Source organism: Tetrao urogallus, assembly GCF_951394365.1.
Source record: "Tetrao urogallus genome assembly, chromosome: 8".
Classification (NCBI taxonomy): Eukaryota; Metazoa; Chordata; class Aves; order Galliformes; family Phasianidae; genus Tetrao; species Tetrao urogallus.
The window spans coordinates 25775001-25789266 of NC_136821.1; the positions used below are offsets into that span (position 1 = coordinate 25775001).

At 38.7% G+C, this 14266-nt stretch overlaps 1 protein-coding gene across 1 annotated transcript; it reads right to left on the reverse strand.

Moving 5' to 3' along the window:
• Positions 1-4858: 4858 nt before the first annotated feature.
• LOC306949471 (caspase-10-like) lies at positions 4859-13427 on the reverse strand (the record flags this gene model as incomplete). The annotated part of the gene is made up of 10 exons (XM_079539371.1): positions 4859-5015; positions 5687-6191; positions 6858-6966; positions 8407-8495; positions 9909-9980; positions 10416-10452; positions 11576-11664; positions 12447-12582; positions 12884-12983; positions 13114-13427. 10 exons carry the CDS (start codon positions 13425-13427, stop codon positions 4859-4861), a joined length of 1608 nt encoding a protein of 535 aa, XP_079395497.1.
• Between the last annotated feature and the right edge of the window lie 839 nt (positions 13428-14266).

The window sequence follows — 14266 nt, forward strand, 5'->3', positions numbered from 1 at the left end:
GATCACGTCGATCTCTTCAAAAAGACCAGGAGAATTCTTGTCAAAGCAGTTCTGTTTCACTAATCATCAAATATCATCCTCCTCCTCCATCACTTACCACCTCTATCAGCTTCACCAATATTAAATTTGACTTGCGCATCCAGCCTTTGAGCACAATAGAAAGTCAGAAAACAAGTTTCAAATCTACAACTTACTGCAACTAGAACAGATGTGCCATCTACACGCTGTATTTAAGCCTGTCGGCTTAAATGTAAATACAGGAGCACACTAAAAAAATATTTAACTGCATCTGTCTTCTACTTCGCTAAAACAAAACCGATACAACGGCAAACTATTTCTTCTATACCATAAATAGCCACTTTAACACACTTACTTGGGAAAGTGGGCTGGAAGACTGCTGAGACGACTCTGAAAAATGAAAGTAATTGTCCTGGAAGTTTCGGGAAAAGTACTGGATGTACTATGGCCTGTGTTGTCATGTGACTTACAAAATGAAAGCTGTATCGAAGCTGTGATAATTTTGCAGCAATTTCCTTCTCCACTTATCACTCTTCTAGAATCAGGAAATTGTTACACTGGCCATGAAAAAAATTAGTAAACCTACAAAAGTAACCGAAGCTTCTGAGAGTACACGCTGAATAGCATAGCAAGGACTTGCTAGCATATGGTACTGCTCATTAAATGGTGATTAACTACGAATCCTAATTAAAAGATAGCAGTAAAGACGTGCATTAATTACATCTTCCCATTTAAAAATATCTCAGTTCCATCATCCTGTTGTGTCACCAGACCTTCCACATCCTACCTCCATTCTTTGAAGTCCCACTTGAACTCACCTAGCCTACTTTTAACAAGCATATTTATGGAAGATTATTTCCTAAAATGAAATGTCAGCACCATATTCAGTAGCAGTACTTGGTGCATACAGGAAACTGAAAGGCTAAACATCTCCTTGAAATTATTTCACATTTCCCCATTTGCAAAAGAATTTAAACAATATTTAAGTTTTGGCATTTATGTCTTTTTTCATGCATAGAACTCTGCCTTTCGTGATGAAGTTCCAAGAATGATCTGTTGGTCACTGGTACACTTCATGCATTGGGAAGCATATGAACAACAGAACAGCTACCAACCCCTCCATCTACATCTGAAGCTCAGTTCAATACTATGAAAAGAGACAGGAGAACAGAAATTCAAATTTCACAATGAAAGCTACCTTTCATTGATTTCAACCTACCTGCCTTTAAGAACTCAAAATTATAACATACCTTTCAATAGAATGAGGCCTACAAACTTCTTCCAAAGGTCATACTCTTGTAAGAACTCAGAAAATTTGTCTGATGTTCAATTGCATGAGTCTTCCTTTTATCCAAAGGTTAGAAATTACACCAAGGAACAGAACAAGCACTGTCTGATCTTCAGGTCCAAAACAGTTCTGTCTCACGTCGTCCCATGCCTCACCGTCTCTCTTCCTTCATCAGTCACTGTGTGTCTTAAATGAATCAAGATTCCAGTTGCAGATTTAAAGAGGCAAAATACCGTGATTAGTAAAGCATGAAAAATATTTGCAGACAAGTCCAATCCTGAGATAGCTCTTTCCAGACAGAGATCTCTCCCATCATGCAGTTGTTCCAGGGAACACCCCTTCTGGTACTGTTCTTCCTGTTTTTATGATTTCAGTTCTTATTTCTCTTCATCTTTCCCCAAAATATCCCTGCTCTTTTATTAACCTGTAGTCACTCCAATTTCCCTCAGCTTTTCTGCAGCTCTGTTTGGTCCCTCTGGCTTCACCAAGAACAATCTCGATGATCCAATTAATTCCGTGTACAGCAGACCAGAAAAAATTCAGCTCTCCCAGAAAGGCTGGTCTCAAGGAAGCGAAAAATGCTGACGGAAATTGGTGACTGGCCTCTACTGGCAAAAGCCAGGATAAACCACTCCTACACAAAAAAACTGCCAGTGTGGAAGGACTTGTCAATTATATAAATTCCACTTCAAAGATCTTCTGAGTAAATTATATGCAATTATAAATAAATTGTAACAAATCTTCCACACGCCCAATCTAAATCTCCCCCTTTTTAGCTTGAAACTGTTCACCCTTGTCCTACTGCAACAAACCTGCTAGACTCTCCCCTTCCTTCTTATAGCCCTCTTCAGATACCAAAAGGCTGCTATAAGGTCTTCCCGGAGCCTTCTCTTCTCCAGGCTGAACAGCCCCAGCTCTCAGTCTGTGAGAGCTGTGAGAGTCTCTCACTTCTCCTCACAGGAGAAGTGCTCCATCCCTTGGATCATTTCTGTGGCCCTCCACTGCACGCACTCTAATAGGCCTGCATCTCATCTCTCTTGTACCAAAGACTCCACACCTGGATGCAGTATTCCAGGTGAGATCTCACCAGAACAGAGCAAAGAAGCAGGATCACCTCCCTCAACCAGCTGACCACATTTCTTTTGATACAACCCAGGATACAGTTGGCTTTCTGGGCTGCAAGGGCACACTGCTGTCTCATGTCCAGTTTACCAACCATGAGTACCCCACACCCTTTTTGACAGGGCTACGTCCTATCCTTTCATCCCCCAGCTTGCATTGATAGTAGGGTTTGTCCACTAATGCAGTTACACCGTGAATGTCATTAAAGTCTCTTCTGCAGCATCTGATGCACAGACTCGGATGAGAACAACCCAAATCGTCAATTACAAGTTCTCACATTACTCGTGTACCTTCAGAAGTTTCCTTTTTCTAGCTTTCCCATCCACCTTCACAGGTCAACAGAGCATTCTACAAACACTCTTCAACCGTTCATGCAGGTGCTTATCCAATCAGCCATGAGACATTCTTTCTTCTTCTAGGTGTCCTTAGTTCTCATGCTGTTTATCTTGCTCCACAGCTGCTGCTCTGAACAGTTTTTCTTGTATTCCCAAACTCTTCCAACCCGAATCACTCTTATGATTCTAAGATTCTTGTCAGTGCTTGTACTGATAAAATTCAATTGTTATCTGAACATACAAAAGAGGAGTGCACCAAATCTGAACACTAATTTTGAGCCAGATACTTGGTGATTCTATTATAGTGAATATATATATATGGTGATATATATATAGTATATATATATATTCTAATATAAAATATATATTCTATATAGAATATTATATATTCTACTAGCAAAGAAAATATTTTCTACCTGTGGCATAAATGAAACCCCAAGTGTAGGACCTACACTAATTCAGAAGCCTTAGAATGCAGTCATGAATTGACTTAGAATATAGTTGAATTCATAACGACAAAAAGTAAAAGATGTTTTGGCAGATTGACTGCATTTTAATGTTTTGGGTGATGCAAAAATCATGTATACTGCAAGCAAAAATTGGTTCCAAGAGCATCAGTCCATGCTCTCTCACTTTTACACCCCAAGTCTTGAGCTATTTTACAGCTAGTAATTATAGATAATAATCACTGTTTTGTTGAAATAAACTAAGCTTCACTTTCAGTTTAAGTCCTGAAGTAGTAAAAATCCCATCAATTGATGAGACCCAACAAGGATATAACACAAGGGAATGGCAGAAATCTGTGCCAGAGTAGGTTCAAACTGAATATTAGGAAAAATTTCTTTACCATGAGGATGGTCAAGTACTGGAAGGGGCTTCCTAGAGATGCCCCATGCCTGTCAGTGTCTAAGAGGCGTTTGGATAATGCCCTCAATTACATGCGTTATCTTTTGATTTGCCTTGAAGTAGTCAGGCAGTTGGACAAGTTGATCTTCAAAAGCCTCTTTCATCTGAATTATTCCATTCCATGCTATTCTACAGGTAGGCAAGCAGAAGCAATGATAAGCTTTAGCCCTGTACAAAATTTTTATTATTACTTTCTTCCCCAACCCCCACGTTCTTAAAAAGAAGTATAAATTAAACTCAGCAACAAACAGGAAGGACGCAGATACACATAGTAAACATCTCTAACAAAATAACATCACCTTATTTTGGTTAACTCTAAAACATACTCTGATAAAAGCTTAATAAAGAGCCTTCTGTCCCATATGAATGCATTTTATATCTTAAAATAAGAAATCAGAAAATTTAATGTTTCCAGTTAATCAGACTGATAAATGTATGCAGATACAATGCTGAATATTATCATTTCGTAGTGCTCAGCTGTTCCATGCTAACTTGCCTGTGGAAATGAGGGTTAACAAGGTTTCACAGAGGGAATACTGTAGCATTTTGTGTATACTGAGTCTTGGAAACATCTTGTACGTGAGTTGATGTTAGCTATTAGAGGGCATCAGTGTGTACAGCAAACAAATCAAGTGATTTTCAGTAGTTATAAGTGATCTAAGTTAGGAATGAAAGAAAAAATTCTCCTCCACCTACTACTTGAACTTTCTCTTCTTCATTCCTACCTTTGCCTTTCTCCGTGAACACAGCTTATGTGGTTTTAGAGGTAGGTTTAAGCATTATTAGTATGCAAAATAAAATTTGATGAGTCTAAACCAGACTGTTAACATCCTCATTTAGATATAAAGGAACATACAGAAGGCTACATACTATGCAATCCTTATGCTGACCGAAATACACTTTTACATCTGCAGGCTGTGTCAGTACAAAAATGCTTAACATCATAGAAACTTGCTTCTCCCATCCTTGAAAATTCTGAATATACAGATGATGTAAATAGCTGGCACACTGATTGTGTTAACTGCATCTCTTCCAACTCAGCTTCAAAGTTTCTCTGGAAGAAAAAAAAAGAGAGGCATTGCCTTGACACCAACAGTTCCTCAGGAGTCAGTAACTACCTTAAAAAAGTGTTGTGAATTGCATTTAGAGAGACATATTGACAAAACGATGTATTAAAAAAGTCTCAATGTCACTGTGAAGGAGGAGGGTCTCTAGGTATTGGGAATATAAGTTTTCTTCTTAAGGTATATGCTGGCTGAGGCATCTGCTTCCTTGTCCCACAACGGTCAACACGCTTGCTAACATCTTCATTAACTTCTGTAAGGATGGACAAAATATCTTCACCCCTGCAGCCAAAAAGAAAACAAAAATAAAAAGTGACTTATTAATGAGCAGATGGTACAGTTTCTCCATGTAACACCTCTCAGATAATCTAGAGGCTACAGTATAAGCACTTAAAGCCAAAAAAGGTAAAACAAAGCACACCCTTTTTTCCAAATTCCCCTTCATTTGATATTCACTTGAGTCATACTAGAAATACAAAACTTTTTCTCTCTCTGACTTCTCGTGCTTGATCTATTGGCTGGCAACCCTGCCTATGGCAGGGGATTGGAACTTCATGATTTTGAGGTCCCTTTCAATCCAAGCCATTCTATAATTCTATGACTGACATTTAGTAATGAAAGAGAAGGGAACAAAATATTTTCATCTAAATCCACTAAAGAAACGGATAGCTTCATCTAATATGATAGAGATTGGAAGTTCAGAGGTTTTTAGGTTTTTTTTTTTTTTTTTTTTTGAGGGGTAGTTCCCCAATAAACTTCACAGTGACCTGATTGACACTAAGCTACTACTGGTGTTAATGTAAATTTATCAAAGATCAAACCAGTAGTTTCACTGATTTTGCCTATTTCAGAACATGGATTAATGTTACTACTTGAGTTTGCCTTCAGAGAAAAATAAAAGAAGGGGAAGTTCCTCTCATTTTTTCATAAGAGCTACCTAAATAATTATTTACCGTGGTACCAACGACTGTAGCTTGCTGCACAAGGCCTGAATATACCAAGTACCCTCTTGAACATGTCGGAAAGAAGCATATCCGTCAATTGTGGCCATGCCTAGAAGGAAATCAGCCTCTTCAGGAATGCTTTCAGAAGGAGAAATGCTCTGTTGTACAGAAGAGAAGTCAGGAACTCGTGCATCAGTTTCAACATAGACAGGACGCTGTATCTCTTTACCCTGGCATGCTTGGATAAAGAATAGTTTGGGTTTTTCAGTCAACTGTGGACATTGTTTGGCAGTGAAGTAGGTCATGATAGTGCGGATTGATACAAGCTTCCCATCTTTCCCATACACTGCTCCTGACTCTCCATGAGACAGAATGCAACAAACAAAACAGTCCCTATCCTTGTGGTCTTCTGAACGCTGCCATGCTTGCATCAGCTCTTTAATCTGATCAGATGTCTGATCTGTGTAAGTCCTCACATCCAGACCAAGCCATTTGAATACTTTCTCCAATTCCCCTGTAATTAAAGATAAGAAAGAAAAATTGAGGCAGTAGAAAACCATTTTATGGTCATCGTGCAAGCTAGTTTTAAGTGTAAAAGACATCATATGCTGATCCTTCTGTAAATTCATCCATATACTATTATCAAATAAAAGTTAATGGAATAAAGGTAGCATCAGCTCAAACACAGTAACTGATTCCTTCTAGACAAGTTTCAGAAAATACAATGACATTTTACAGTGTACAATCACAAACTGAGTTCAAAATTACATATGGAAATTAAGGTGATCTCTTTTGAAACCTTCTTAGAATGTTGTTTTCCAACTGCAGTTTTGACTATTACAGAGTTCTATCAAAAAGAGACAAACAGAATAAAGACTACACATGGAGCTGTTTGCTTAAGGAGTTACGCATTATATAAAATGACAGTCTATATCTATAATAAAGAATTAAAACTAACTAAAAAGGAATTCTCGAGATGTTTAAAGAACAATCTAACTTTATGAAAAACTCGGTCATTAGTCCTTCCTGCAAGGATACACAAGTGGTGTAACATATCAAAAATTCTACTGTTTAAAAATATTTACTGAAACACATACAAAAAATATAGACTATACAGGAAAATCAACTTGCATGAGGAAATAGAAGTAAGATTTTTGAAGGGTTGATCTCAAGAACTTACAGGCATCTTTATAAGAACCCTTTCTCTCTTGAAGAACCCCATCAAATTTAACATTATTAATAACAAGACAAATTCCTCTCTGTGGCCCATCCATTTTGTAAGTTGACACCTGTAAAAAGCATAAGAAAAACAGCTTACAGCTTCAGAGAACTTATTCAGCACAGATGCGTGATCTCTAGAAAACATATTTCCTTAACATGTTTAAAAACTAGCAACCAGAACACCAGAGGTGCCTAAGACTCCAGGTTATTTCGGACAAAGTGGAACTCGTAATGCCTCCTTGTGTGAAGTGGCATGGATGAAGTCTCAAGCACACTATCACCAAACCATCAAAGTGCAGAAGAAGGGTTTAACAACTGAGTTGGTGATCTGTATGCAATCTGAACTGGCGTTAGGGTTAGCAGTATTTCACTGTCAGGAAAAGATTATAATTTTAAGTGGCAGAGGGTTTACCCTCAACCTTGACAATGTTAGACACCTCATTTCATTCTGTGAGGACTGTTGAGTGCCTACTGGAGATTTTGGAAAGGGATGCAATGAGAACAGAGATCTCACACAGGAACAAACCTGCCACACTAGCAGTTTCACTGAGACTTAAAAATTGCCACTCTCTTTTAAGAAAAAATGCTTTAAAAATTGAGAAGTCACCAAAACTTCAAATATTATCCCTAATTTTAACCTCAGGTAAAAATTAGAGTTCCACCATTCCAGTTCCTCTCTGCTAACTGGAAAGAACAATAAAAAACACCTGATTTTGTGCATAATAGTTGAAGGAAATCAAGACATCACCCCAAAAACTCTTTCAAGAGTAGCAGGCAGTAGTGTTTGCTTGAGCATTCTGAACATTGGTTGATGGCACAGAACTTCGAGAAATTAAACAGGTATAAACAAATGCAGCAACATGCTCTCTCAATATCTGTGCTTATCACAAGGAAAAAGACATGGGGAGAATTAATGGTTACACTGCTGTGCAAGCTTAAAGAACACATACAAGACTTGTAAAAAGGTACCTCACAGAAGGCATGTTTTCCCCTGAACCAAGACGCCTGGTGCATTACATGCCCATGATTACTGAACACACTTGCCTTTCCTTCTCTTACCCTTCTTCCATAGTGGGTAGAGTGCGAAGGCAATATTATTAATTTCAGGGCACCTTGAAGCTTTTTCTAAGCCACATCCGGAGAGGGAGAGAACTGTGAAGGTATGGTTGCCTCTGCTTCTACCTGCACATTCTGCTGCCATCTCCAAAATTTGCAACTCAATATTATGCCAGATGATTTGCCTCTATCAGGGAGATAACGATGTGTGTATAGCACCAAAGGCAATATGCCTGTTTTGTCTCACTATGTCTTTCAATATGGTGAAGTTCCTGACCTCCAAGGTTAGAATACCCTCCAAAATATTCTGGATTATCAGACTGCTCAACCACCTTCACACAGGTGACACAAAAACACAGAAAATCTCAACATGCTGTTGCATGCCAGTGCAGGGATAGAGACCTTACATACCTACATATTCACAAATAATCATTTAAGAGATTATCTCAAACCTTGGATTCATTTTCTACACCACTGAATCCTCCAGACAGCTGCAGGTTTGTTTCAGAGAAGACTTGTGTAAGATGAGGCACTCTGTTATCTAGGAAAAAACAGCATAAATATTTGTGAGGATTAATCTAGTATTGGTGTATGTAGCAAAAAGGAGTTTAGCTACAGTACAGCCCTTCTTATATTTAAAATGGCTATACACTAAAAGGAATAATTCTTTCCATATGAGATAGCTACTATCACTTACATGGCACGACATGTCTGAACATGCCTCCAGTTATTTTAAGTATTTTCATGCCTAAGGCAAGGCTTCTGCTTGCGCTGGTTTTAGGGAACAAAGACATTTGTGGTACAATGATAGAGTCTATCTGCAACAGCCAAATTAATTTTTCAACTGGAAATATTTAGAAATAAGCTGCACTGTAAGAAGAATCTGTGACTTACTAGTGAAGCTTCCATTACATAATACTTTCAGTTCCTGAGTGATTCACAATAGCTCTGAGACAAAACTTTCAAACAGCATTCAAAGAATTTCAAAGTGGAAAACCACAGGTTATGCTGCAATACTTTTTAACAGGCCAATATGTAGTGGAGTCTCAAAGATAGCTGTATACATACCAGCCACTGTTATTTGCACATAACCCTTTCAGAGATCTGATCCAAGTTGTAATTTATTGCCATATAATCAATGAATATACAGTTATAATTAAGAAACATGCAAGAGAGTTTGGCTAAGCAGGTTATTACACCAAAAAAGAATAGATGAAGGGCTTACCCTTGTGCTGGGCTTGCTGGAAAACTCCAAAAGGAGGGACCTCCAGAAAGAGATCCTTCCCCACTGGTAGTCAGCTCTTATATGGGGTCTAGGAGAGATGGAGCCAAGCTCCACCCTTTCCAGCAGCACAGGTGAATTGCCTTCACCTGTGCTCCCAGGACTGACTCGGCACTCATCTCAGGTGATCAATCAGAGGTTCAGGCTGTGATTCAGCAGTTCCCATACAACTGTTAATTTATTTATGTTTCCTTCTGAACCTGAAACTCTCCCCTCCTTCTCATGTCTATCTCAGGCTACTCAATGCATTCAAAACATCCATTTCCACTGTATAACACCTGGTGACTTCCTCAACTGGTAATCTTTCTAACTTCACTTTTCCAGGAAGCCATGGAAGATGTGCAAACATTAACTGTACATGTTATGCTCTCTCTAGTGTATAAAGGTGCCAGGAACTAAACCAATTTTTGTCTGTTTGCTTATTTCTGTTCTCAGACCTTTTATTTTCTGCCATTTTAACAGCTGTTCAGCAAATGTCTGAGAAGAACTGGCATTCCAGAACTGGAATGGAGAGACAAAGTCAGCGCATCTTCTCATTTCCTCTATAAGGATCCCCAGAGGTATGGCAGAAAGGGCTACAAGAATTGGTGTGGTCCTTTTAAATAACACATTAAATTTCAGGCATCACAGAATAAAAATTGCTTAACAATTAAACACTAAGAGAATACAAACCTTGCCTGCCAGGTACAGAGCTCACGTTTCCAGCATATTCCCATGGGCTCCCAGGTTCTTCAACATAATGATCTATATAGCAAAAGAAGTCTGAGCTAAAGTCTCACACACAAAAAATTAACAGTTCAGTTTTATAAACAGTCACAGAGATCTATTCCTTCCAGGCATATTTAAATGGAGCACTTGTTTTTTCTTCTCAAGAAGAACAAACTATCTTTTTACTACTAATCTTTATTCCACTTCCAAAAAAAAAAAAAAACAAACCATGCTAGTTAGTCTCTAGTGAATGACTAACAAAATGCAAGGGATTTGCCAATTTTCTCCCATTTACATAAGAGTGGAAATCCTTCAAATCTTCTTGAGTAGAAAGCAAAAGTCCCTTACAGGTAGGACAGCAAGGTAAGTGTGTTGCATTAAACCAAATGCTAGAAATTTACTACAGTAAATAATCATATGCAATATTAAACATAAAAGTAACAAACTGAGTGTATTTTTGGAAAGTCTTACCATGGATATTGGAACTGACAAATTTGATTGAGGTCTCCTATTTTTTTGAGTGGAGGAAGGAACATGTTAAAATTATTGTGTGTATGTATATATATATACATATACATACACACACATACACCTCATAGTGGTTTTAGCAAAACAGGCTTAATAAACACCAAAGCTTTCTAAGTAGCAGGTAACAAGGTAACAAAAATACCGAATTCCTAAGAGCAGGAAGCATAATGAAACTACAAAAGACTTTTTCACTTACTGCAAATGTCATGGAACTGCAAACAAACATTTTTTCATACAAGTAAAAGAAACAGCATTTTTTTTTTTTTCAGTTTCAAATTATCTTCCAGTATAGGGGTGGGCAATCACTAAAAACAAAAAAAGTAGTCTGACACTGCCCCCTATCAATTCTCTTGGATAGTATAATTTCTTTTTTCTATCTATGTTTTTGTACTCTGACATTAATTTTCTTACCATGCCAAATGTCATGCATGAAAGCAGAGCAAAGCTCAAAGCTGCAGTTATGCAAGCCCTTTTGATACTGAATAGCACATTTTCCTCAGCTCTTGTCTACCACGACTGCACTTCTGGGAAGTATCATCAAAAAGACCATTGCTTCCCTCATTCAGAACTGGAATAAAACTCCCTCCCCTAAAAAAGAAATCTGTCATAAGCCATGCAAGTTAGGTTTCTTAATCTGCTTCATCATTCAGCTGCAGAAATGACTTAACTGAGCAAGGACTGCTACACTGGAGAAATGGGAACACTCCTTCAGAAGCAGCCTTTTGAACCGGTTGTCAGTACACGGTGTTAATCCTTGGAGATAGATAGTTTTGTGATGATCAGACAAAACTTTAAAGATCTGCAATTCATGTCTCATTCTCTAGAAGGCCCTCTTATACCTCTCTCTCACATTTCTCCTTCTAGTGTTATCTTTTCCTCCAATTGCACACGACCAACAGTAGTTTTTCAGTTGAAACTATTTGATGCTACATAGAGCTGTATTTCTTATATGCAGAACAAATATGTTTGTCACCTTATTAAATCAAGTGGAAAGAATCAGTGAAACAGAGAGCCAACCAAGTATGGTTTCAAAGTGAAGGCAAAGAAAAAACAAACCCCAAACACTAAAACCCTTGACCCAGACAGCATGTGTTCCAGTGTACCTGAGGGGAATTGAAAACTCTGATGCCTACAGCGTAAGATGGTGAAGATTCCTTGACTGGAAGAGCATTCTCCGGCTCAGACAGAGACACTAAGAAAAGGAGAAACAGAAAATAAGTGAGAGACATTGTGTGCGTTTTAGTTAAATCCCTATGAACCTGCACATTAGGGCAAATGCAGATCTATACTTAATGAAAGGTGCATTAAAATAAAAAACAACTTTGAAACACACAAAGGAAGCACATGGGACTGGACCCCTTCGAAGTATTGAATGCCCTCACACCTGTTTAAAACATAGCTTTGGACTTCCCAGAATTTGCTTCCCATTGCTAAAATAATTGGAAGCAGAACCTTCTCTCCAGCATGCTTATAGTCACTCCATAGGACATTAAGAGTAGCAGTGTCACAAACTGCAGTACAACACCCCTGAGAACACCAATCACACATTCTAAAATTAAAGTTACCATGTATCAGACAAACACAAATTGGCTTTCCAGCTTACTAGCAGGCAACTGCTTTGTAGATGTATACATTTATGAATCACAGAGCGTCTTTTATAGGATAGTCATCATCAACTCAGTGCTACCCACATAGAAACTGAGGAGTGTGGCATAACTATAAATGGATTTTTAGTTTCTCAGGCAGTTCGTATGTGCTGGACTGCTCTGCATGGCCTCAAATATCCAAACACATTCCTACTGGGGAATAATGATGTAATACAAGTTTGGGACAGTTATGCTGAACTTGCGTGTGAAGATACTGAACAAACCCAGTCTAGTAAAGCACACATAGATCTTTCAAGTTCAGTTGCCCAGACCCTCGTAGAGCTTCCTGCATTTTAGCAAGTATATTCTCTAACTCTGAATTTCTCACCATTTGCCATTCTGTAGCAGTTTACTGTTTCCAGGAGATCAGGTGAAACATTTCTAAAGACTTCCTCCAGTGTCTGCACATTGTTTTCAGTTAAAAGACCCTGTTTTTCCAATAAAATCAGCAACTCCAAAGCAGACTGATAAAGAAGACAATAAAATATATTTATTGTTCTTTAGAACTTAAAACCGTTTGTTTCAGCCCTGTCTGTCTCAAATAATCCCACGATCACCTGCTTTGCCTCCTATCAATAAAATCCAAACAGTCAATTTTACATCACAGGGAGAGGGAGCTTCCTCCTTGCTCACCCTATGAACATTGACCAGCTTAGTCACACAGCATCTTTTCTGCCAAAGACTTCTCACACTTCTCCCATTTCACTCCCACTCCCATCTTCTTCCCTCCCCGCCATAGGCATATTTGCCACTCTCCCCACATACAATAGTTCTGTGTCGCTTTGGAAGATGGTTTCTCAGGAGGAATACAATTTCCTGCAACATCTCATTGGTAATGTTCTCTGACAATTCATACAGCATCTGCCTGTAAGAGAGACTCAGTGAGACAAAGGTAGAACAGAGCGTGGAGAAAGCTAAAAGCAATACGAGAAATTAAAGGAAAGGGAAACAGAAAGTTATAGATGGCAGATAGCAGAATCTCGTTACATACTTACCTGTACACAGACACTTTTCCCTTCTCACGCAGACATGCTTGCACTTTCTCCTTGGTATAGCCCAGGAGACTGAGCAAGGAGTGGTATTTAATTCTGTATAACAGTTCAGCTAGCAGGAAAGTATCTTTCTCATTCAGATAATCTTCATCCATAAGAAGCTGAAAAATGTCCATTGCTGACTGCACGCTTTCCAGTTTTCTAAAGGGGATCAAGTCAGTACAGAGAAATTTTAATGCTGCTACATCCTCAGCCCCCAGTTTTTCATCGATGAGCAGGAGCAGCTGACGAAACTGCAAGCTGTCAACATCCTCCATGTTGTTGGCACTGATGATCTCTGCCCAAAAGTAAAATTAAATGTTGGTAACAGTCAAATCTCCAGCAATCCTCATAACTATAAATAATAATAAGATATAATCCAAGGAGGTTTGAAAGACTTGAATTCTCTGCAAAGGAGAAGTTTTGTTTTAAACCAATCTGAAACATACTTCCTTCTCCAAGCGCAAAACAACGAAGAATAAATTTGGCAGTGTACAATCAACAAATATACAATTAGCAGAGTGGCATGATAAGGCTGGTATTGTATAGATCATATAACTAGAAGGATTATCATGGTGGAAAGAGACAATCTAAAACAAAAGAAAGGTTCACCCATATCCTAGGCTTGTAGAAAAACTCCAAAGGGAGCAATCTCCAGAAAGAGACCCTTCCCCAGTGGGGGTCAGCCCTTAAATGGGGTCTAGGAGAGGTGGAGCCAGGCTGCATCCCTTTCTGTCATGCTGCTGAATTGCCTTCACCTGTGCTCCCAGGGCTGGCTCGGTGCTTGCCTCAGCTGATCAATCAGAGGCTCAGGCCGTGATTCAACAGTTCCCATACTGGCAGGTGTTCTATACAACCCTGTCTAACTTTGATATCAGCCCTGTGCTGATCAGAAATCTGTGCTTGATGACCTCAAGAGATCCCTTCCAACCTAAATTCTTTTATTTCTTTGTATCATCTTTAACGTTCAAAGCTTCACTTCTTTACACTGTTGGTGGGTGGGAAGAGACCCTTTGTAACTCTCAGTGGGGACAATGTAGCAAAATCACTTATTCCTTGATCTTCTACTAAACTCTTTTGCATTTAGCGCAGGAAAGCCTCTGTGCAAGCAAATTAA